Source organism: Saccopteryx leptura, chromosome 2, assembly GCF_036850995.1.
Source record: "Saccopteryx leptura isolate mSacLep1 chromosome 2, mSacLep1_pri_phased_curated, whole genome shotgun sequence".
Classification (NCBI taxonomy): domain Eukaryota; kingdom Metazoa; phylum Chordata; class Mammalia; order Chiroptera; family Emballonuridae; genus Saccopteryx; species Saccopteryx leptura.
The window spans coordinates 16,117,105-16,143,053 of record NC_089504.1 but is presented as its reverse complement, the minus strand read 5'-3'; the positions used below and the strand labels follow the sequence as shown (position 1 = coordinate 16,143,053).

Here is a 25,949-nt window from a genome sequence, read left to right as displayed (position 1 = left end):
CATTGGAGAAAAGTTGGCACTGAGGATGGCCTCTGCCTCAGGTGCTAGAATGGCTCCAGTTGTAAAGGAGCAACGCCCTAGAGGGGCAGAGCATTGCCCTCTGGTGGGTATGCCGGGTGGATCTCTGTCAGGTACATGCAGGAGTCTGTCTCTCTGCCTCCCCACTTCTCATTTCAGAAAAATTAAAAAAAAAAAAAAAAAAAAGAGCACAATGGAAGAGAACTAGTCCATAGATAGCTGTAAGAGCCATGTTCCATTAAGACAAGGATCATGGAAAAACTATTAGTCATCAGGGACAACCCCAACTAATCCGCTCCTTAGCCCTCGCCGGCATCATTCCATGCCCATGACTCACCTCCTCTTTTTCAGGTTCAGTCTCTTCTGTAAATTAATGGACCTGCCAGAGATGGTCCCTTTCCATTCCTTTCTCCTCCCCCTCTGTTTTCCTTCTCACCATCCACTTCCTCCTTTTCCTCTTCTCATCTCTCCCCTATCCTCTTCCCTCCTTTCTTCCTCTATTCCTTTCTCTCTCTTCTGCTATCCCTTCCTAGACAACAGATGGATGGATGGATGGCCAGGTGACTGAAGAGATAGATGAACAGATGGATGGATGGATGGATGGGTGGATGAATGGATGGATAAATGATGATAGATAGATAATAGGTAGATAGATAGATAGATGATAGATAGATAGATAGATAGATAGATAGATAGATAGATAGATAGATAGATAGATGATAGATAGATGATAAATAGATATACTAGAGAGATAGAGAGATAAGACATAGTTTAGAGAAAGAGAAAGGAGGGAAAAATTATCTGTTTATTAGAGAGAAAAATCTGACCTGTGAGCTCTGTGAAATCAGACACTGTCTATATCAGCCACTTCTTTATGCTTTAAACAAAGCCCAGTGCTTAGTATATACATAGTAGTCAATAAATAATTAATTCATATCCCCCCCCCTTAAACACCTACATATATGCGGGACTGTGTTTCTGAGAATGCAATGGAGAAGCAGTTACATCGGAGGGAGAGGCGGGACAGCAGGAAAGTTAGATACACAGAGAGAGAAGATGGGAGAGACAGAGACAGGGACAAATATAGAAACTGACACATTTCACTCCATGGAGTTTTCCTTAGAAAAATATGCATAGATTAATAGCAGTATTACCTCTGGTGCCTTTTATTTTGCATGACAAGATGTTTCACCAGAACGTCAGACAGAAAGCCTCATACATGCCTACCATGTAGATCTGTAGCTCTGATCATTGTACATCTGGTTTCACCCTCTGCTAACAGTGAACTTGGGGATTTTTCTTAACCACTCTGTTCCTCAGTTTATTCATTAAAATCTTAGGGAAAGAATAGCACCTACCCCGCATAGTCATTAAGAAAAAGAAATAAGTTAATACATATAAAGTCCCCGCATCAGAGTCCAATGCACTGCAGCAATCACATCGTTTGGAGAGGCAGAAAAAGCAGTGCCTGGACTTGCAGGAGCTGGATGAGCAAGTCCCCTCTCCACACCTGAGTTCCTTCGGTGTAAGGTTGGGGACACACTGTACTTGGCTCACACAGTTGGCACAGGATTAACTTAGTTAATTACATAAGGTACCTGTCTCCTGCCTGGCACACAGTAAGCACTGCGGAAGGGTGAACTACCATTATTTGATCCCTGTAAAATAGCAATTGAATGAGGTTTATCCCTTCTTCTAATCAACCCAAAACAATAGGCTAGCTGGACAACAAATGCCGTTGATCCTTTTTAAGGACAAAAGCCTGATATCTAAGATAACTGAAATTTCTTTAGAATGCTGATGTTTTTCCAGTTGAAGAGAAAAAAAAAATTTACTTTCAGAAGGACAGTGGTTATCACAGGAAGTGGGCACAGTGGTGACTCACAGGTGAACTCCTCTGCCTGCCATCCCTCCACGACGGATTCTAGAACATGGTTCCATTGAGAGTTCCCCACAAGCTGCCTCCTGCCTGTGTGTGCAGCGCTGTCTGTGTCTACTACCCACACCATCCCTCCGCCTCCATAATTTATTCTTACTCATTTTCCTCCCAGGCTTTCCTCGGCCTCTTTCCTCTCTGCAAGGAACGCCATCCTATCTCTGCCCTAAATGTCTGGCTGTTGACATCCTATAAGCTTTCTGGGCTCAATTCACGTCACCTCCTCTTACCACCCCTCCTCTGACCCAGACCTGGCAAACTCTTAGACAGTCTTCAGGACCCACTCAGGCACACGTTTCCTGGGGGCTTCCCAGCCACACCCCCACACCCCCACACCCCCGAGGGGTGCACTCACCTTCCCTCTCTCCTTCCCTAGCCTTTCCCTTCAGTCCAGTTCAGCGAGCTCCGGCCATTTTGTGTGTGCTCTGCACTTTAGCAGGCACTGGGGTGACAAATGAATAAAGACACTGTCCCCCTTCTTGAGCCACTGAGGACTACTTGCCTGCTGTTCAGTACAGGAGCCATGGGCCAAGTGTGATTACTGAACACTACTGAGTGTGGCTGGCCCCAACTGAGGGCACTGTGGGTGTAAGCTATACAGTGGGTGTCCCCAACGTAAAAAGAAAAAAAGTTAAATATCCAGTTAATAGTTTATTCTATTAATGACATGTTGAAATGATAATATTTTGGATGACATATTAAGTGAAATACATTTCTAAATTAATTCTTCCCTTTTTTTATTTCTACTTTTGAAAATGAGCAAATTGAAAATGGCATGTGTGGCTCACACTGTGACTCCCATTGATTCCCACTGGACAACACTGGTCTATGGAAACAGAGACCTACAGGGGTCATGTCACTATCCCGCATGGACAGCGAAGGTACTGGATGCACAGAGTGGGATGGCGCCGGAAGAAGGGTGCCTCCGTCCCTGTTGCCAGGGGCCCAGGGGCCCAGGGGTCCTGCCAATCTGGCCTCTCCAGCTGCCTCCCTTGCCACCCTCCAGGTGTGCTCTATCCTGCACAAATGCGCCCTGTTTTTCCTCATTGTTGGGGGTCTGCTTTTCTGCTTTTCTCTGGCTAACTTCCACTCATCCCTTTAGTGTCGCCAAAGACAACACCTCCTCTGGGAAATCTTCCCTGAATCCTCCACTGATTAAGAACTCTACTCACATGCTCCCACAGTCTCTTATTTCTTCTATACATCACCTACCACATTTTCTGGTGACTGCCTATTGAGTAAGCCGCCTCCCTCCCTAGAGGAGAAGCACTGTGACATCAGGGAGGATGCGAGAATCTCTTGTCATTTCATTGTCATTACCTAGCACAATATGGGTGTGGTTTAGCTGCTTACCAAATGATCACGGTATTTCGGTGAATGAATAAATATGGAAATGATCCAACTCTCCAGTGTTTATGGATAGGCATTTCTGCCTCAGTGACTAGACTGAAATATCTCAGTAAGATTTGTCATCATCAAAATTAATCTCTGGGTTCCCTGTGCCTAGATCTGAGTTGAGTTTAGAAGAAGACACTTATGTTTACAGTTTCCCATGAAGCCTTCACCAGTTATCCCAGAGGACATGATCTTGGATCCTTTGAATGCCATAGCAACCTGAGTAGATTTGGCTGGAAAATGGCTTTATATCCAATTAGACTTTAAGTTCAGGGGTGGTGGGTGGTGGCGTGGAGAAACAAGGACTGGATCCGCTTCCCCTAGGTCAGAGGAAGAGCAGACATGCGGTCACCATCGGAAGAATATATATATAGGACGTGTAGATGGATGGGTGGATGGATAGATGATTGAATGGGCAGACGAACAGATAGACAGGTGGGAAGGTAAATGACTAAATAAGTGAACATGCTAGAAGTTAGAGGCAGGCAGCCGAGGAAATAAATATTCCAACTGTCAGCTCAGGCTCTCCAAGGGAAGAGAAGGTGAAATCAGCCCCGTTCCCTCTGGACTGAGAACTGGCAGCAGCAAACCTTAGATCAAGAGGGGTTAATGGGCTCCTTGCTGCATTATTAAGACTTAATTTCTTGTTTATTAAGGGAATGCTCTGTTTAGAGTTGCTTTCCCACTTGGGCATTCCTGCAAATTGCTTCTTCACCCCATACAGGCCTTTCCTTGGTCTCTGTCCCCCAGGGGCTCCGTCTCTCTCTCTGCAGCGAGACTTTCAGGGGGAAACAAGGCGGGACTCAGACACAGGGATGGGGGTGGAGGTGGGAACTGATCATGTGACCTTTTGAGACAACAGGGGATACTACTTCCCGATGGACGATGGGGGTGTCCGCACTGCAGGCTGCTGGGATGACCCTTACCCCTTCCTAAGTAAGCCCCTGTGGCTTTACTCTCAGCCTTCATCTTAGCCAAGCAGAGCTGTCCCAAAATGCAGGGTGGGCGATAATGAACCGACACACAAACATACACACGGGTACAAGAACATGAATCCTCATGCAAAAATAGACATTCATGCGTTATGCACACATTTACATGCATGCACAAGCTCATATATACTCATATATGTGGACATGGCATCCATATTCATGAGTCCAATGAGTAAGCATGTGTGTACTGAGTGTGTATATATGAGCATATATAGTTTAAGTTAATATCCGAGTACAGTAAACATGTGCACACATCTGTCTATACACGCATGCGAGCTTGATCATACATATCAATGTGCTTCCTTTGGGTCAAAATATATATAATCTTCCAAGGAACCAAAGGAAACTGGTTTTCCTGTGTGCCATCCTAGACCCCCCCAAACTTCCTTTCCCCAACTTCCACATGGAGATCACTCACACCAGCCATATTAGGAGTTTAATAGATTTCACCAAAAATGTGAACCTCTTAGTTCAGCCCCCCAATCTCCACTTCTCCTTCCTCACTCCTTTTTCCCACCTTCCTCTCCCTCGGGAGCCATACAAATGCGCTTACTCGTCCCGGATGTGACGGTTTGCGGATTATCCTTGTTGTCTGAGTATGCCCTTAGGACTGCACCTGCCACCTCAAACAGCTTATCAAAGCCTTTCTCCTAAATGGATACCGTGTTCTCCTTAGGAAAAATTATACTGAATAAAATTCCCTGCACCATCTTCTAGTTAGACAAGAAAACTCACATCTAGACAGAAGAATCAATTTCTCGATGTCTCCCATTCATCCAGGGAGTGGTCTAGCAGCGGGCCTTAATCCCAAGTCCCCGAGTTCCTTAGCCCCTCTGAATGATAACAGTGATAATATTAATAATAATAATAATAATAATAATAATAACAGCAGCGACAATTTGTCAGGTAGCAAACATTGCTCTGAGCACTGTAGACACCTCATTTAATCTAATCCTCACAATATAAATTAAGGAAATACTCTAGTTATTTCCTACCGATACCAGGGGAAACCAAGGCTTAGAAGAAGAGTCCGTTGCCAAGGTGACACACACCTGAGGAGGAGCAGGAGGCAGAAAGGGAAGCCAGGCAATCAAACTCCAGAGCCTGCCCTTTTCTTCACTACAACTGACCACCTCCCTTCTCTCCCACTGCATGAGGAGGTCCTTAAGAAATGCTTCTTATGAATGAATGAATGAATGAATGAATGAATGAACGAACGAAGGAACGAACGAATGAATGAAAGAAATGATGATGTAAGAAGGAGCTCACAGGATTTCCAGCACAATGTGTTCAAAATCAACAGTCAGTCTTTTCCACTCCTCTCCCCACTCCTCCACGTGGAGGGAACACAGAGGACCCGCTGTCCAACACCAGAACTCCATCCAGAGCTTTGCATATTTTAAAATGTTTTTGCTGTAAAAACAGCAGAGGAACAAGGCTCTGTGAATAATTCATCATCTCGCCTTAGAGAAATTAAAAATATATTTCACTGCAAAAGAAAGGTCTTTGTTATTTGGGATTTCCAGGGACTCCAGGAGAACACAGCCTCTAATAAAAGAACTGAATCGGTCGCAATAATTTGTTTTCAGGTAAAATGAGAAGTGGGAGAAGTTCAAAGAAAAGGGTACAGGTTAATGAAACACTCAATGTAGAAGTGATTTTGTTTTCACTGTACAAGAGAATAGAATTTACACTCCACGATTAAACATTCGAAGTCTGACCTCACCGCATCTCTGACTAGCAGCAAGCAACAAACACATGCTGGTTGGTTGTTCTGGGAGTGGGTGGGTTGGTGGATAGATTAGTGAGTTAAAGACATGACTGTTGTTGGGTCAAGAACTAATGCAAGCTTTGTGGACTGAAAGCCCTAAATTAAAAATTAAAAGTTAACCTTTTGTTTAGATAAATTGAATGTTATAAAACCAAAACTTTAAAACTTAGCTCTGTCACTTACTAGCCACACCTCTTTTGAATCTCCGCTTCCTTGTCTATAAAATGCAGATGACTTGACTGAACATGCAGTTTCTGAGAACTAAAGACAATGTACAGTGCCCGCGATGGTCCAATATTCCATAAGCATTGCAGATTATTGTGAGAACAGATAAATTTGCCAAACCAATCCCCATTCCTCATGCCATCAAATCTTCAACCTGAACTTCCTCCAAACGCACCCTGCGAGCTCAGCCTAGAACGCTGCGCACCGTCCTTCCATCTGGCTGGTTGCTTCCTGTCAGTCTGAACAACCACCCCAGCTCATGGCGCTCACTCTCCTCTGAAGGAGACGGCCATCTCCTGTAATCAACTACACCTCCTCCCACCGGCCAGCCTCCCTCATCATACCAATCTTGTTTCACCACCATAAGCCACACCCAAATGCCACTTAGCAGCTCCCTGAGAAGGTGGCACAGTACTCTACCACCAAAGGGGTTTCCCAAACGTCAGCGGAGCCAGTCTCTGTGGTAGGAGACTGATGACAGAAGGATTGTAACTTGTCATATAAACCATGATGAATGCAGGCAAGACCCATACGCATCCAGATGCCATTCTCCCCACCAACACCCCTTTTATTGCATTGCTGTGCTCCCTTTTCTCCACCGTCTTCTCCTTACTTCCCTAAAGACTGACTGGACCCGGTGGGAGGGATGGGAAAAGCTGAGCAGGGTGGAGCAGTTAGTCCGCCTTCCGAGGAACCTACTCCCAGCCCGTAGAAGATACAAACGATACCCTCTTTGTAAAACGCCAATCTCAACTTACCAGTCCCTAAAGCACACTTAAATTAACAAAGGCAATTCTCTGAACAACATCTGAATTTTAATTACCACCCTAGATTAGACTACATTTCAAAAGGAACTAATATAAAAATCATACTGAGCATTCCCAACAAACTGAGCTAATTCCAAAGTGAAGCTATGCTTCCACGGAAGGTAGTCAACTCTCAAGTTAGACTGTCTCGGAGAATAGGGTCAACTGCTCTGATACAATCACAGGAACCATGACAATTCAGCGTATCTGGCAATAGACACCTTTGAATGATGTACTGCGACAGAGACGTTAATTCAGCTGTGACCCCAGGGCCTCCCCCCTGTCCCCTGTCCCAGACCCAAACATGGCAAGGCTATGGCCCAGGGGCTGCTGACCTACCTCCCAAGGTGGCAGAGATGAGGAGGTGTGTGCCGTACTTTTTGATGATGGTATCGATGAACTGCTGAGTGGTGGGTCTCCTGCCAAGCAGGCGGACGCTCCTTTGAAACTCCGGCATGAGGGGCACTGGATGGCGGACCAGGTCTCTCCTCTCGATGGCTGTGTTCCTCACCTTCCAACGGGCAAACTCCCTGCGCAGGAGAGAGGAGCAAGGATCTTCAACTACTCACGTCGACCCCAAATCAAAGTCTACCCCGCCGTCCCAGCCAGACATCCCTCTTCGGGTGAGAGACTGACTACAATTGTTTTCTAATATTTGTCAAGTGATACCTAGACCTGGAGCTTCCAAAACTCCGCAGCCAACAGATATTTATGGGACACTTGTCTCAGCACCGAATACTTTGACAAACCAGATAGACACAGTCGTGTTCTCGTGTTGCGTTCAGAGCAACAGGGATACCCAGCATCATTGTCGTCCAGGTACTTGTTCATCTCTCAGTAGCCTGTGAATGATACCAGAGAGATGGAATCTTCCTAGGCACGTGGTGCATGTTATGTGGTAGAATTCGTAAGAATGCTAGCAGGACAAATAAGGGAACAAATGAATAAATGAGAGGAGAGGAGGAAGAGACAGAGTCACAACATCTAAGACACAATGCAGACTGAGACCCATTCTAAGACAGTTACAAAAGCAAACACTAAGCCCAGAGCTCAGTTTAATTCAAGAATTTCACATGACTTCACGATGCCACAACAATGTGGAAGAAATTAAGCTGAGCTCTGAAGACTGTGTGGGGGGATTTCCATTCTCCCTTCGTGAACGGTAGAACGAATCAAGACCGGAGAGCACTGAACCTGGGCTCTCAGGCTCTCACTCCATCTCCGGCAAACTCCGTGGTGAGAGTGTGGGCGGAGCTTGCCACCTCTCTGGACCTACCTTCCCTTCCCTACGTAACCCAAAGAATATTCTCTATTCCTAGTGATGGAGCACGACTTCCATGAAACACAAGGTATGAAAATGCCTTTGGAAACTGCCAGGCAGTAATTCAGTGTGAAAGTTTTCTAACATTGTTTTCTCACAAATTCCCAGACACGTAAATAGCGAAAGGTTCATGGACAATGAACAAGGAGCGTGCACACTGAGGACCAGCAGAGGACCTTGGTTCCTGTTACTCTTGTCTCAGTAACGACCTCCATTCCTGCCAAAGACGGAGCTCCCCAGGAAGAACCAGCTCTGCCACCTGCTGGAGTCACAAGCTCTGGGTCCTTTGGGAGAAACAGATCAGCCAAGAGGAGTTGGAGATCAGCCTTGATAAGTGATGGGAACCAGAGTTTAAAGAAAAGGGCTCCTCTCCTGCCACAAGATGGGGGAGACAGATGAAGAAAAGGGCACAGAACAAGAAGAGGCCAAGGGGGTGGGAACCCCTCAGGGGTATGCCCAGGTAATTCAGGGGTGGAGTCTGACCCCATGCAGAGGAGATGGGTCTGAAGAAAGCTTTCACATCAGAATACATTTCCAAGCTTCAGAGCTTACGGTCTATGTCTGCTTAAGGAATCTCTGTTCATAATGCATAACATAGTTCAGATTCTAAGTAAAGTGAGCTCAATCCCTTACATATAGGTACCTATTAAGTCAATCAGCTGCACCCAGTGAGCCCTGGCAGGGCACAAAGTATGATGTCTACAAAAGGGGGATGGGTATGTCATAGTCCCATGTCCTTAAGAAACTCACGGTCTGGCTACTTATTAAGTCAATCAGCTGCACCCAGTGAGCCCTGGCAGGGCACAAAATATGATGTCTACAAAAGTGGGATGGGCATGTCATAGTCCCATGTCCCTAAGAAACTCACAGTCTGGCAGGGAAAAGAAATTTCCAATTTATTACAAATCAAGGACTACAAGATACAGAAGGAGGAACACGGACTTCTCTGGTCTCTCAGAGATGCTGCAGCGAGGAGGTCCCAGCTGAATTATAGCTTTAAATTACACATGGGACTTAAATGGAAATGCTGTTCACACACACACACACACACACACACACACGCACACGCACATGGAGGAAAGGGCAGGAGCAGAGTGAGTGAGCGGGAGGAACATAATGCATTATGGGAAGAGCAGAACAGGACAGGAGGTGTGGGAAGAAAGGGGTTTGGAGGAGACAAGATGGGGCAAATGGGGTGACCAGATATGGGGACAGGGTAGGGGACATGAGAGCCAGTTGAGGAGAATTTTATTGGTGTGATAGGTAGCTTGGACATGAATCCCAATGATCCTAGCTCCTGGTCTTCACCCCCCCCCCCATGTAATCTCCTCCTATTGAGTGTGTGGGGAAGTGGACCCAGCCTCTTGCTTCTAAAGATTAGATATGAAGGTGATGAAGTGTTACTTTCAAGATTAGGTTACAAAATATGGTAGCCTCTCTCTCTCTGTGTCTCCCTTTCCCCACCGTCCACTGCCATTTTGAGAGGTTGCTCTATGGAGAGAGCCCCATGGAGAGGAACCCAGGGGAGCTTGCAGCCAGCAGCCGTGGTGGCACTGGGATCTCACAAAGAACTGGACAGTAAGAGTACCACGTGTGAGCTGGGAATAGGTCCTTCCTGCCAGAGCCTGAAATGACTACACTGAGCAAGGGCAAGGGCTCGGGCACCCAGCTAAGCCACACCCAGGTTCCTTACCCACAGAAATGTGAGATGATACATACTTCAGTATCAAACCACTGAGTTGTGTAGTCATTTGTTATTCAACAATAAATGACCGATAAAAGACAATGAGAATCATCATATTTCTGAGGAAGAGTCTTTCCTCATCAGATTATCTCTGAAATTTATTAGATTACATATACTTTAGTTATGGAGTTACATATATGCATAGAAATGTGCATATATTTCATAGACATATAATAGACAAATATAGAGTTTGATATGTTGTATGTTATCATTATATCACTATATTACATATGTAACACTTTTATTTATAACTTATGACCTTGGGTTACTATTTTTTTATGTGACTGTGTCTACATTTCTCCAAACTAATACACAACATGTCCAGAGTCACACAACTAGTTAGTGGTAGAGCTAAAAGTACAAAACTGCAACCTGATTCTTAAATCACTCTTTTAATGTAGACATTGAGAAGGAGAATATAAAAGCCACAGGAGAACCAGTACAAAAACAAAAGAATAACACCACCCCTCTACCAAATTATAGGCCCACGACTCAGTTCCTCTTTGTTCTTTTCAACAGCCTCCAGAGTCTTCCTGGTGTTCACCAGCTGCACACCCAAGGCCCACCGTCTGTATTGCTTCCTAAAATAACTAAGGCAAAGCTGGGTTCTGGTTCCTTCCTAGCAGGTGGATGCATGTGGCCCACTGAGCACAGTGCCAAGCTCATGGGGCAAGCTCTGTCCAGGGAAATGTTTATGAAGTGCTGGCTCTGAGCCAGGACTGCGTGTTCAACATCAGGAACAGAATTCCTGAGCCTAAGGAAGCCCATCTTACTAGAGAACAGTGGATGCTTAGACAAGTTCTTTAACTAGAATTTGCCAAGGTCAGTTTAGTCACGGAGCAGTCAGACAGAAAGATCTCAAACAGCTATGTTAAATTTGGTTAAGATTTTTTTACTGTTAAATTCTAAGTAATATAGAAAGTCAAAAGAAAATTTTGAACAAACACCCGATCTGACTTATGTTCTAAAAGAGGAGCCGGCAATGTTTTTTTTCTGTAAAGGGTTCTATAGTAAATATTTTGGTTTTGCTACCATCAACAATACATAAATAAGTCAGCATGGCTATGTTCCAATAAAACTTTATTTACAAAAGCAGATGGCAAGCCAGATTTGGCCCATAAGGAGTGTGACCCTTGTTCTAAAAGCATCACTGACTCTTTCAAACTTAACTCACTCAACTCATGGATGGGAAAACTGAATTTCAAAGACATTAACTTACTTGTCCAAGGAACACAGAGCAAATGACTGGCAGGGCTGAAATCAGAGTCTAGCTCATGACTCCAAAAACAGTGTCCTTTTGAATGCAACATACCACCTTGTAGAATTGTGCACCTGAAACCTATATAATTTTGTATGAGGTTAGACTAATGGTGGCATGAGAGATTCCCTTAATCTCTACCCTTAAAATTTCAACAAATCGAACAACTATAACTCAGCTAAGGAATACCATCTGGGCTCACAGGCATGCCAGAAAAATCCATGCACCTAATCAACTAAAGGTGGAAAGGGTAGAAAACAGGGGCAGAAGATAAGCACTTGTGGTCAGCTCAGGAAAGGGGAGAGGTCTAGAATGACTGGGTCTTCTTCTACCAGGAGGAATGAAGAGGAGGGGAGGAATTTGGTGTGATTTTGAACCAAAGCAGCAGAGCATGGGGTCACTGCTAGTGTTTCCTTGGTCTGCCAGCAGCCCACACTCAGATAGACACAAAAATACAAAATGCAGCCCCACAGCCTCCCAGATACTGCCTCCCTTCCCTCGTGGTACAGAGAGTGGCAGAGAAGTACCCCACAGCTCAAAAACAGAGGTGCTCTGTGTCTGATGGCCTGCTATGTTTGGATACAGGAAGGAGCACCCAGAGGCCTGAGACTGCCATTGCTAAAGCTGTAAAGCCTTCACAACAAGTCCCACCCATCATCGTGACTGCAGCCCCACCTCCACTTTTACTTCTGAGCAGAATTCAGCCTGGGATGGTACAGAGCTAAAACTTGTAATTCAGGGCCACCAACTGTAAAAAAAATAGAAAAATCTCTCAGAAAGTTTTTCTTCTAACCTATCTTTCTTTCTTTCTTTCTTTCTTTCTTTCTTTCTTTCTTTCTCATTTCTTTTCTTCCCTTCTTTCCTTCCTTCATTCCTTCCTTCCTTCCTTTCTTCCTTTCTTTTTTTATAGCAAGACAGATACAGACAGACAGACAGGAAGGGAGAGAGTTGAGAAGCATCAACTTGTTGCTGCAGCACTTTAATTGTTCATTGATTGCTTCTCATATGTGCCTTGATTGAGGGCTTCAGCTGAGCCAGTGACCCCTTGCTCAAGCCAGCGACCTTGGGCTCAAGCCAGTGACCATGGGGTCATGTCTATGATCTTATGCTCAAGTAGGTGACCCTTTGCTCAAGGTGGTGAGCCTGTACTCAAGCCAGATAAGCCCATGCTCAAGTCGGTGACCTCAGAGTTTTGAACTTGTGTACTCACAGTCTCAGGATGAAAATTAAACAATATACTTCTAAAAAATGACTGAATCAAAAAATAAATAAAAGCAGAGATCCTAAGATATATATACACACAAACAAAAATGACAGCATGACATATCAAAACTACTGGGATGCAGAAAAAGCAGTAATAAGAGGAAATTTTTATATCATTAAGGCTTCTATAGAGAAACAGAAGAGATCCCAAGTAAACCACTAGAAAAATAAAAACAAAGGCAACACAAATTCAGCAGAAGAAAGGAAATAGTAAAAGTTAGAGCAGAATTTAATGAAAGAGAACAAAAAAAAACTATAGAAAAAAAATTAATACAAAAAAGTGCTGGCTCTTTGAAAAGATCAATAAAACTGACAAATCCCAGACTATACTCACTAAGGAAAAAGAGAAAGAACTCATATAAACAAAATCTGAAATGAAAGAGGAAAAATTACCACAGACACCATAGACATAAAAAGCATCATACTAGAATACTATGAAAGATTATATGCCATCAAATTCAACAAATTAGAAGAACTGAATAAGTTTCTACAACTATACAATCTTCCTAGACTAAGTGGTAAAGAAGTGGAAAACCTAAATAGACCTATAAGGAGGGAAGAAATAGAAACAACTATCAAAAATCTTCCCCAAAATAAAAGTCCAGGACCAGATGGCTAGACTAGTGAATTCTACCAGATATTCTAAGAAGATCTAGTACTTATCCTTCTCAAAGTCTTTCAAAAAATAGAAGAAGAAGCAATACTCCCTAATACATTTTATGAGGCCAACATACGCCTGATATCAAAACCTGACAAGAACAATACAAAAAAAGTAACTACAAACCAACATCTCTAATAAATACAAATGCAAAAATCTAAACAAAATACTAACAAATCGGATACAACAATACATTTAAAAAACAGTACATCATGATTTAGTGGGATTCATTCCAGGAGCACTATGATAGTTCAACATACATAAATTTATTTTTTTATTACATGAAAGGTGGGGAGGTAGAAACAGATCCCCACCTGCACCCCAACCAGGATCCACCTAACAAGCCCCCTAAGTTTGACGCTCTGCCCATCTGGGGCTGCTGCTCTGTTGCTCGGTGAAGAGCTATTTTAGCACCTGAGGTGAGGCCACAGAGCCATTCTCAGTGCTTGGGTCCAACTTGCTCAAACCAAGACATGGCTACAGAAGGGGAAGAGAGAGAGGGAGAGAAGGGGGAAAGGTGGAGAAGCAGATGTCACTTCTGCTGTGTGCCCCTGACTGAGAATTGAACCTGGGACTTCCATACACCAGGCCAATGCTCTACCACTGAGCCAACCAGCCAGGGCCAATGTATGTAAATTGATCAATGTAATACACCACATCAACAAAGCAAAGAACAAAAATCATATGATCCTATCAATAGATGCAGAAGAGGCATTTGATAAGATACAACAGTCATTTATGTTTAATACGCCAAATGAAATGGTTATGGAAGAAAGATACCTCAATATAATAAAGGCCATACATAATAAGCCATTAGCCAATATCACACTAAATGGTGAAAAATTCCAACCTTTAACATCAGGAACAAGACAAAGATGCCCATTCTCTCTATTCTTAAACAACATAGTATTGTCAGTCTTAACCAGAGCAATAAAGCAAGAGATAGAAATAAAAGTCATCCATATTGGGAAAGAAAAAGTAAAGGTATCACTTTTTGCAGATGACATAATCCTATATGTATAGAAAACCCCAAAGACTCCACCAAAAAACTATTAGAAACAATAAAACAATACAGTAAAGTCACAGGATACAAAATCGATATACAAAAGTCTACTGCTTTCCTATATGCTAACAATAAAATTTCAGAAAATGAATTAAAATAAACATATCCTTTTACAATTGCAACAACAACAACAAAATATAAAATACCTAGGAATAAACTTAACAAAGAATGTGAAGGACCTCTATACTAACACTACAAAGCATTATTGAAAGAAATTGAAAAAAACAAAATAAAATGGAAAACTATTCCATGTTCATGGATTGGAAGAATTAACATAGTCTGACCATATTACCCAAAGCAATATACAAATTTAATGTAATCCCCATTTAAATCCCTATGTAATTTTTTAAGAAATAGAACAAAAAATCACCAGATTTGTATGAATCCATAAAAAACCCTGAATAGCCAAAGCAATCCTGAGAGAAAAAAATGGAGTCAGATATCACCTTACCTGACTTCAAATTATATTATAGAGCTATGATAATCAAAACAGCATGGTATTGGCAGAAAAACAAACATACAAACCAATGGAACAGAATTGAGAGCCCAGAAATAAAGCCACATATATATGAACAAATAATCTTTGACAAAGGAGCCAAAAACACACAATGGAGAGAAGAAAATCTTTTCAATAAATGGTGCTGGGAAAAATAAATAAATAAATAAATAAAGGTGCTGGGAATTGGAAAGCTACATGCAAAAGAATTAAACCTGTAAATAGTTTGTCCCCATGCACAAGAACTAATTCAAAATGGATCCAAGATCTAAATATAAGATCTGAATCAATAAATTACATAGAAGAAAATATAGGAACTAAACTTATGAACCTTGGCTATAGAGAACATTTTATGAATTTGACTCCAAAGGCAAGGAAAGTAAAGGCAACAATAAGTGAATGGGACTATATCAAACTAAAAGGCTTCTGCACAGCAAAAGAAACTGACAACAAAACACAAGGCAGCCAAGCAAAATAGAGTTGATATTCACAAACAACAACTCTAATAAGGGGCTAAATATCCAAAATATATAAAGAACTCACAAAGCTCAGCAACAAATAAGCAAACAATTCAATTAAAAAATGGGGAGAGGACTTGAACAGACACTTCTCCCAAGAAGACCTATAAAAGAAATATATGAAAAGATGCTCATCTTCACTAGCAATTAGAGAAATGCAAATCAAAACTACAATGAGATACCATCTTACACCTGTTAGAATGGTTGTTATCAAAAAGACAGGTAATAACAAGTGTTGGAGAGGCTGTGGAGAAAAAAGAACCCTCATTCACTGCTGGTGGGAATGTAAACTGGTATAGCCATTATGGAAGACAGCATGGTGGTACCTCAAAAAATTAAAAGTAGAACTACCATATGACCTAGCAATCCCTTTACTGGGTATCTACCCCCAAAACTCAAAACATTGGTATGCAAAGACACATGCATTCCCATGTTCACTGCAGCATTATAATTGGTGGCCAAGACATGGAAACAACGAAAGTGTCCCTTGATAGAGGATTGGATAAAGATGTGGTACATATATAAATGAAATATTGCTCAGCCGTAAGAAATGATGACATATTGCCATTTATGACAACATGGATGGACCTTGACAACATTATACTAAGTGAAATAAGCAAATCGGAAAAAGTTAAGAACTATTCAATATATAATTTCACACACAGGTGGGATATAAAAATGAGGCTCATGGACATAGATAAAAGTGAAGTGGTTACCTGGGAAAGAGGAACAGGGGGGAAGGGAGTAGAGAGGGACAAATAAATGGTGACAAAAAATTATTTGACTTTGGGTGATGGGCACATAATGAAATCAACAGTTCAAATGCTACAGAGATGCTCACCTTAAATCTATGTACTCTTATTGAACAATGTCACCCCATTAAGTTTAATTTCAACATAAAAAGAAATCCCACTAAATAATTTTAATAATCTGTCACCCTAATAAATTCAATAAAAATATATTAGAAGTTTCAAAAGAGTTAAAGATAAAAGTGAGAAAGCCTTGCTTGTCATGTTGCCTAACTGCTCTGCTGGCCCAGGAACAATTTCAGTAAGTTCTCAGTGAAATTGAGCACAACATATAATATATATGTTTCCTTCAGAGCCCACAGACCAGTGAATTCCCCTTGGAGGAGAAGGCAGAACTCACAAAGGCACAGGATCCGTGGAATATGCTTATGCCCAATTAAGCATCCCAGCAGGACAGGCAAGCCAATTAGACTGAGATTAAAAAAGGATTGTGGATGGGAGGCTTGGGGCGGCTGCAGCAAGGCCCGTCCCACTGAGGGGGCGGAAGACGGGAGGCTGGTGATGACGGAGGCCGGGGATGGGTGAAGACTGGCGCCACAGTGGCAGGATTTAAGATTAGGCTGGAGAGAGAATCATGCAGTCCAAAGCTTAGCATTGTCTTTATAGGGATGCTCAGTCATCCCCTTTACTGACCTCCGCTCGCCTACACACACAGATGTGCACACACATTCAGTGGCACGCTGAGCACCAGGCAGAGGCACTGAAGGAGAAAGGATGGTGAGCCAGGCATGGAGAACTGGCTCTGTGTCCCGGGGAAGGTGCTGAGTCCCCAGGGGAAGAAGCTGAAGCAGCAGAGGGTCCTTGGCTCTGTAACTCTCAGCCTGGGCTCGTAAGGTGGAAATCTCGGGTTAAAGCCTGACTCCGCCACCGATTCACTGTGCGCTAGTGGACAAGTTTGCTCGCAGTCTGTGAAAGGTAGATGTAATGCAGGGAAGCCTATCTACCTTAGAGGGGTGGGTTTATGATTCTATTCATTCGTGAAGCACAGTCAGTACCTAGAACATGATAAGACCTCAATAAAATGTCAGCATTAAAGTTACTATCAATATCACCACTGTTGCTATGCTGTTATGACAGGCTACAGTGGGACGCTGGGTGACAGTGGATGGATGGTGTCATGAAAGAGGAAAGGAAACAATCATGATCTTTTTAAATGTCACCAGCAGGTAGACTATTTGCCAGGATTTCAATCTTTTGCTGTATATGCTAAAGGCAGTGAGTCTGAATTTAAGAACTGGACCAATGGTTGATGAACTCCCTCCAAGCCTACATCCTCATAGAAGCCATCAAGACCAAAAGCATGCATCGCCCCACCTTGTGCTCAGTTCAAAAAAATAACAGTGGGAAAATTGTAAATTGAAAGAAGTTACAAATAATTGCAAGCTGCTGTTGGTATTTTTTATTTTTTATTATTTGCATAGGGCACACATACAACCGAGTTCCTATTGCTTAAATTTTTGTTTTTGGTTCCTCATGAGAAATGGGAGACAATTTCTACTTCTCTGGCTGGAGGAGAGCACCCCCAGAAGTGCTAGGTAAATGTGAGTGTCCTCCGCTGTTTTCCAGAGAACTGAGACTACGAATGGTGCGTGGAGAAGTGCGGGTTTCTTTTCCTCTTCTTTAGGGAGCATGTTTTGCAGCTTGCTGTTTTAAAATTAAATCTGACCTCCTAATAGAAATAATTGGAGGCAGTTTCCAAGAACTCACATACCAAATGTTCAGAAAACTGGAAAAGGAAAGAAAAAGATAAATTTTAGGTTCATACCCGCATGTGAAATGAATTCTATCAAGTCCTGAACACTTGATAGAAATGGACTACAAATGCCTCCGAGCTTCCTTGCAGCCAACAGAAAAAGGGAATTCCATTTAACAGAGTCATGCGGTCGAGAAAATAACAGAGCAGTTGTTGTTTAGGGTTGTTGGGGAAACATAAATTTCCTGGATGCTACAATAGGGCACAAGAATCTCCCATGGTTTTAAATAAAGGAATAGATGTAATGGATGCTGGTAGGGGATGTCTTCAACAATACCCTATTGTTTGATTGGCTCGATATAGCTTAATGCATATGACAAAGTACCATTCACTAAAGCAATTCCTTGAGAGTCAAACATATTAATCTAAATATGTAGCTCTCTAGTGGTCTGATTTAATCCAAGGGTACATTTTCAAACAGTTGATAGACACTGTGGCCCCAATAAATGTTTATTGAAAGCATGACCAATTATGGTTATCGGATGTTTGGATGTTTACTCCTGGGAGGCTTATCCCTTTGGTTGCATTACTAATAATTTGGAAGTGGAATAAAAACCAGCTTCTGAGTATCTAGTGCTGGGGGCGGAGGGGAGACTCTGGGACCACTTCTGTTATTGTTGGCAGCAAATTATCCCCAGAGATGAGCGAGGGGAGTCACAGAAGAGGCTAGTGAGGAGATAGAGAGAGAGAAAAAGAATATTTCTGTCCACTGTTTCCAGTTTCTCCTCACATGACCCCTATCCAGCTTGGAGAAAGGTGAACCCAAGGGCATATGTGAGTGGAAAAACAAGTCCGGTGTCCACAACAAATCTCTTGCCCGCCTCCATGCCCCAGTATGTAAGAAAGAGCCAAGTGGATCTCTCGGGCATTTTGACCCCAGAGGGATGAGGAGAAGAAAGGCAGGAAGAGAAACAAAAACTGTCTCCAAAACATGCTTATGAATAGCTATATTTTAATTATGAAATATCGGCTTAACTTTAGAGAAGGAAATGATCCTTGCTTACAATATACATATGCATATAAGCCTTTCCATTTTCCAAAGTGTGTTCACTTAAGTAATAGCGTTGTTCTGCTTGTACTAACCCCGGGAGCAGATCTGAAGGCTCTCGTGAGAATCAAGGTCAGAAAAATGGGGGCAGCTCGCTGATCCAGGGGAAGCGTCTTGGAATGAAGCTACTGGCTTGTCATCGAGGGGAGACTTGAGAGGGAACAATAGAAACACAACAGGCGCACTTGGAATTACCCTAACTTTTTCATAAATGGACTGCTTTCAGAAAAGCAAACAGGAATCTTCATGGAGTAGCTTACCGAGGGCGGGAGCCACACTGGGGGTCACGAGAACTCATCTGGGACAAGCAGCTTTATTTTGCTCAGAGTGGCCACAGTTTCCTGAGATGCCCTCAGCCACCTGAGCTGCCTCGCTGCCTTGTCATACGGAACCAACCCGTCAGATTGGAAGGGCTTTGGTGTGATCATCTGAGGACATCGCAGTCATTTTGCAAATGAGGAAAACTGTCGCCCAGAGAGGGAATGGGACTCACTCAAGGCCACCACGTGGTGAGAGGGGCAGACTCTGGGTCCCTGATCTCAGATCCAGTGTTCCCCACCCTGATCCACTGTCCCGTCCCATGATCCCGATTTTGTGCGGTCCGTAGTGCCCCTGTTCCTTTACCAACTCTGGCGTCATAGACATTATCTTCCTGACTACCTGGAAGATGGGGAGTATTGCTCTCCCCTACGGAAGTGGGGGTAAACTGAGGCCCAGGCCGATGAAGGCCGCAGGGTAGACCCATGCCAGTGCCGGGAAAGAAACTCAGATTCCAGGATTCTCTGTCTGGGCTCTTCCCTGCTTCTTCCTGCTTCCTCCTCCACCGCTACCCCCTCTAGCCACATGTCACCATCCACTGGAGCACAGATGTCACCTCTCAGAAACCACCCTGCCAGGAGCACCATCTGTGCTCTGCAGAAGAACAATGATCTATATGATATCAAAGAAAAGGATATATATGATATCAAAGGCTATATCAACAGATATATATGATATATATAATATCAAACGCTCATTCACTGACCACCTGAAAAGGAGACACAAAATGGGTCCTTTCCCAAGGACATGGCACTGTGGGAGGCGCTCAGGCAAAAGCCAGAGAGGCCTGGCTTTGAATCCTAGGAGAAAGCACTCGTCAGCTGAGCGGTCCTTCACAGACTGCTCAGCCTCTCTGAGCTCCTTTACCTGTGCAGCAGGAATCCGGGTATTCACCTTGCAGGGTTGCTGGAAGGAGTAAGCATCATGAATGCAATTAATCTGGCAGCAGTAGCTACTCATTCAGTAAATGTTAGCTGTTTTTCCTTCAGCAAGGCCTGCTAAAAGTGGAGTTTGAAGCATAACACACAACTTTTAATGGAGATTTTAGATGATCTTAATATGCCCACGGGCTCCAGGGATTACACAAACTGCATGCAAGTAAAATATTTAAAATTCTGTTTACTCAATTTGTCTCTATGTTCACCTCCAAAGCATCTATTGTGAAAGCATGACTCACAACTAAATATAGATTAATAAAAGTGTGGAGCAGCAATTATTTTCCAATTATCATAAATCCCATTAAACATTGCAATTATACGAATTTTCTTCTTCCAGATCACAAAATTCTAGAGCTCCAGGGAACCACAGAGAATGTCTTCATGCCGCCCTCGATCTTCAGGTGGAGACTCAGAGAGGGGGATGGTTTTCCCAGGGACACACAGCTGTCTGTCACACAGTCGGTTTTCCAAACCCAGTTCATACGCACAACGACCTCTGCTCACGTCCCTCTTCTACAGTGCGTCTTCTTAGGAGAAAAATGAACCACCTCTTCCTCAGAAAGTAATACTCCATTGAACTGTCAATTCTCTTTGTTAAAATATGTGAGAACTAGCCAGTGTGCTGCCATCTCTGAGCCTCCCCTAAACCCCCCTTCTCCTTGGGTTCCTCTCCTGTTTCCCTATGGACGAAGCTGCCCTGTTCCTGCTCTAAACCAGTGAAGATAGAGCTTTATCTTCTATGCATTCAATACACACCCACGTACTTTTTGGTGGTCCTATCTCAAAAACTTGGAATCTGGAGCCACCCTTTACTTAAATAAATGAAAGTTCTCAAAAACCATTTAACTCAGGGGGTTGGCAAAGTGGAGCTGACAGACCAAATTTGTCCCACTGTCTGTTTTGTAAATACATCTTTATTGGAACGCGGTTGCATGCATTTGTTTATGTATTGTCCGTCTATGGAGGCCTTCACACTACAATCGCAGGGTAGAATGGTTGCAGCAAAGACCACGGGACCCACAGAGTCTAAAATATTTACTATCTGGCCCTTTACAGAAGAAGTGTGCTGGCCCTAGTTTATCCCATTGACACGGTCAGCCAAATAATGCATTTTCAGGGAATAATCGAGGATGACAGATCAAAGATTTATGGATTGAACTACTCACCAAGCAGATCAGTAAATTCTGTGTGTTTTTCAGCAAAACGATTTCCTGGCCCTAGAAATATTTGAACACTACTGGGCCAAAGCAAATTAGAAAACAAGAATATTTTCCCACACAGCTTGTTTGGAGCACCTTTGAGCTTAAATAAAGTCACTATTTATATATAAATTAAAAGGAACTGATCAAAAAAAAAAAAAGCCAAGATCACACCTGAGTATGAAAATAAATATGTTTCAAGTGGAATTTATGATTTGATGATTAAACAAGGTAATTGATTTAATATATGCAATGATGAAAAAATACCATCTGGGGCCCCCTCAGGCATTTTCAGAGGTGTCTGATTGGCCAAGCACTGCAACAAGAAGAAAGAGAGCACCGATTTTTCACTGCAGCTTGATGAATTGTGATGCCATGAAATCATGGCTCTAGCCCTGGCAGCTTGGCTAAGTGGTAGAGCATCGGCTCTGAGCATGGATGTCCCAGGTTCAATTCTCGGTCCGGGCACACAGAAGAAGCAACCATCTCCTTCTCTACCCCTTCCCCTTCTCCTTCTGTCTGTCTCTCTTCCTCTCCCCCAGCCATGGCTCAATTGGATCCAGCACATTGGCCCCAAGAACTGAGGATGGTTCCATGGAGCCTCCACCTCAGGCACTAAAAATATCTCTGTTGCAAGCATGGCCCCAGATGGGCAGAGCATTGGCCCCAGATAGGTGACACTGGTTGGATCCCGGCCAGATTTCATGCAGGAGTCAGTCTCTCTATCTCCTCTCCTTTCATTTTGAAAAGAAAAAAGAAAGAAAGGAAGGAAGGAAGGAAGGAAGGAAGGAAGGAAGGAAGGAAGGAAGGAAGGAAGGAAGGAAGGAAGGAAGGAAGGAAGGAAGGAAGACTGAGAACATGGCTCTGGAGGTTAGAATTAGGAAGACTGGGAGGCACTGGCAGAAAGGAAAAGCCCCACGCAATAAAGCAAGCTCTTTCTGACCAATCAGTATAGAGAAGCTGGCCCTGGGAAGTAGGCAGACCCTTGACTGAGGACGTGGAAGCACAGTTTGACTAACTGATTGATAGAGACGCTTAGAGGAGGAAATGAGAACCCACACGGTGGTTGGAAGTGCTGCGGTTGCCGTGTTTACTGACTAGGAGAACCAATGAGTTTCAGGAAAGAAAAATGTGTATGGAATATTAGGAACTGTCTTCTGAGTGCCCAGGTGAGCTGGAAGTGTTTCAGTCAGAAGCCAGCAATGTTCACCCCTGACAGGTATGGTCATCTTCCATAGGCAGCACCAGGATACTAGCTGACCATTATGGGACAGATTAGCTACTTATCTGCTTTTAGCTTTGAGTTGGATGATCTTCCAAAACACACTGAGAGATGCCAGCCCCCTGGTCTGTCCCATGGCTCCCCCCACCCCCTGAATCTGAATTTTAATTCTCTCCTTTCTTCTAAAGTACATAAAAATGCTTCCTCTCCATCAAATTGTTCTTCAGTTGTTCCCTTTTGGTGTCCACACAAACAACTAGCAAATCTCATTTTCTTCGGCATACAGGCATTCCAGTGGCCACATCCTATGAAAGCCACTGCCTGGCAATCACTCTTCTGCAAGCTCACTTGGTACTGTCCAAAGAGTACCAACCCCTCTCTCATACACAGATGTGTATCCACCTACATCCATAGACTCAACCACAAGTAATACCTATTTCCAACATGGGACATGCTTGACTCTTCAGATCCATATGTATAAGCATAAATGTACACTGGTCACCTAAGATGGGCCAGCTGCTTTGCATTCATATTCACAAGCACCCTGGGAGGTAGTTATACTTGTCCCCATTTTATGTATGAAGAAACCCAGGTTCCAGGACCCAGTCAGGTTGAACTCTCTCTAGTACACTATGTCAGTGGTTCTCAAACTTTTTGAAGTCAGGGTGCATTTAAAATCCTACAAATAATTGTAGGTGCACTATATACAAATTTCTGAAAAATATGTTATAATAAGTCAAATATTAAAGAAAAAATATAAAGTCCAAGTGTGCTTTTATGGTAATTAAACAAAATAAATATGACAAAATTAAATTTATTCTGACATTAAAAAACATTTTTATGTTACTTTTTTTGAGTTATGCTTTTTAGAATTTGTAAAAAAGAAGGGTTAAAAAAGAAAAAAAAATGACAGAAAAGTTATCTTTATATATATATATATATATATATATATATATATATATATATATATATATATATATACATTCTTAGTAAGACAGTAAATTCGGCAGGTCCCAGTGTGAATGTGTTAAGTTTTTTCATTCTTGTGTTTATGAGAAACATGAGCCTGATGTGTCCTGGAAATTTCTTCAATGTTTGGATATATATTTGAAAGGCAAACTCATTTCCTCTTCAATACATTGAAGAATTTCTCTCTTTTTACTCTTAGTTATGTTGAACCTTGAGAACATTATACTGAGTGAAAAAGGAAATCAGAAAAAACTAAGAACTATATGATCCCATACATAGGTGGGACATAAAAATGAGACTCAGAGACATGGACAAGAGGGTAGTGGTTACGGGGCAGGGGAGGAGGGGGGAGGAGGGGAGGGGCACAAAGAAAATCAGATAGAAGGTGAAGGAAGACAATTGGACTTTGGGTGATGGGTATGCAACATAATCAAATGTCAAAATAACCTGGAGATGTTTTCTCTGAACATATGTACCCTGATTTATCAATGTCACCCCATTAAAATTAATAATAATAATAATAATAAATTGTGTTGAATGCAGAAAACCCCCACCATACATATCATCTTAACTTGACACCAAACAAAGGATAGAATAAACTTGCCTCCAGTCTTTCTGAGGATCATGGTGGGTAGTGTAAACAATCCAGCAGCTTAACAGCCTTTTGCAACCTAATCAGGCAAGTAAGGTGGGGGGTTGGGCAGATTGTCAGTTTACAGCCAATTTCCCATACCTCTGTCCTTAAAAAAATCTGAATTCCAAAACCCTGTTGGTTTTTTGGTCCCCAACAGGCTCCTGTTTCTCTGGAATACCATAAGGCGCACCTGGAAATCTTCTAGGGCGCACCAGTGCGCCCTGGCGCACACTTTGAGAACCACTGCACTATGTGCACATCAGCTCTGACTTATGATTACTTCCAACACAAGATCCTGTCTAGCAAGCTAATTGCCCATTATGAACCCCTAGTCCATGAATATATTCAAACTGTCCTTAAACTACTTTGTATTTCTTATTTACCTGTTGCATTTTGGCCAAGTGTTCCTTAAGGGCTGAGGAACAAGCTCTGAACTTTAAGCAAAGGCATCATACATCCACCATCCCCTTTACCATGATACACTGAACTGCCTTACACAACAATTCTCTGCGTAGTTCAGTTTTCCCACCTGTAAAATGGACAGCGGGACTGGCTTTGTTACAATGGGAAACATGTGATTCATCAATTCATTCTTTCAAATGAGTATTTTTTTTTTGTTTAATTTGGAACATCTACCGCAGTAAAGACAGCTTTATTTTCGGTGCTAGGCAACAGAGACAAAGAACTTGCATTTTGCTGAGGACAATGATAATAATACTGTTCCAATAAATATTTTGCAAAACAGGTAGGGAAGACATAGTAGGAGTCCTCTGGGATGGGGATGGTCGCAGCACCCTGCTCTCCCCCGACCACCCTGTGTTCCAGGCTAAGCAGCTCCATCAGAGTTGGAGCCTACCTGTGCTTTGTGAAATGAGGTCCACAGGCCACCTGCATCAGACTTCCTTGAAAATTCACGTTACAATACAAAAAGAAGAGCTCAGAGTCTCTGTCTCTACCTTTTGAACTAGTTTCTGAGTGATGCTTCTACAAAGTAAAATTGAGAACCTCGGGACTGATGGGCCTCTGAGGTTCTCTTCCACTTTGGACAATCTTGTCCCTCATTCCCACCTTGGAAACCCCTTCCCGAATGACTGAGCCTCAGCCAGAAGCCATTTCTACAGGAAACTTTCCCTGACTCCCCCAGAAAGCTCACGTCCCCCGAACCACTGAACACAGCTGACAATTATGTTCTTGTGTGATGATTTTATTGTCATTCCCTCCACTAGACAGTAACCTCCCTGGGATTATATCTGTTTTGCTCAGTTCTGGTACATTCCCAGAATTTAAAAGAAAAAAAATCCAATAATAATTACTGCTAAATAAATCAAGGCAGTGCGTTTATAAATAGATGTCTCCTGTATAGCATGAAGAAACTCATGTTTTTAGACAACCCCCCTCAAATACACAATCAGATTGTTTCACTACAAATGCTCAGCCCCTGGAATCTGGCAAATTACTATAGGACTCTGTTTCCCAATTACCCAATCTTCAGCCACTTCCTGTTTCTATTTATGACTGCTACTTGTTTCATGTGTAGATAGAGGTGGCAATTTTAACCTCAGGAGTGAGAAATTTTGGAATTAATCCTGAATACC

General features: G+C 42.8%; 1 protein-coding gene across 1 annotated transcript in view; it reads right to left on the bottom strand.

Moving 5' to 3' along the window:
- Positions 1 to 25,949, bottom strand: part of BRINP1 (BMP/retinoic acid inducible neural specific 1) — a 177,753-nt gene that overhangs the window by 61,391 nt on the left and 90,413 nt on the right. Inside the window, exon 3 of the mRNA XM_066367313.1 lies at positions 7,483 to 7,673. Within this exon, the coding sequence (XP_066223410.1) occupies positions 7,483 to 7,673 (191 nt within the window). The remainder of the gene's footprint in view (positions 1 to 7,482; positions 7,674 to 25,949) is intronic.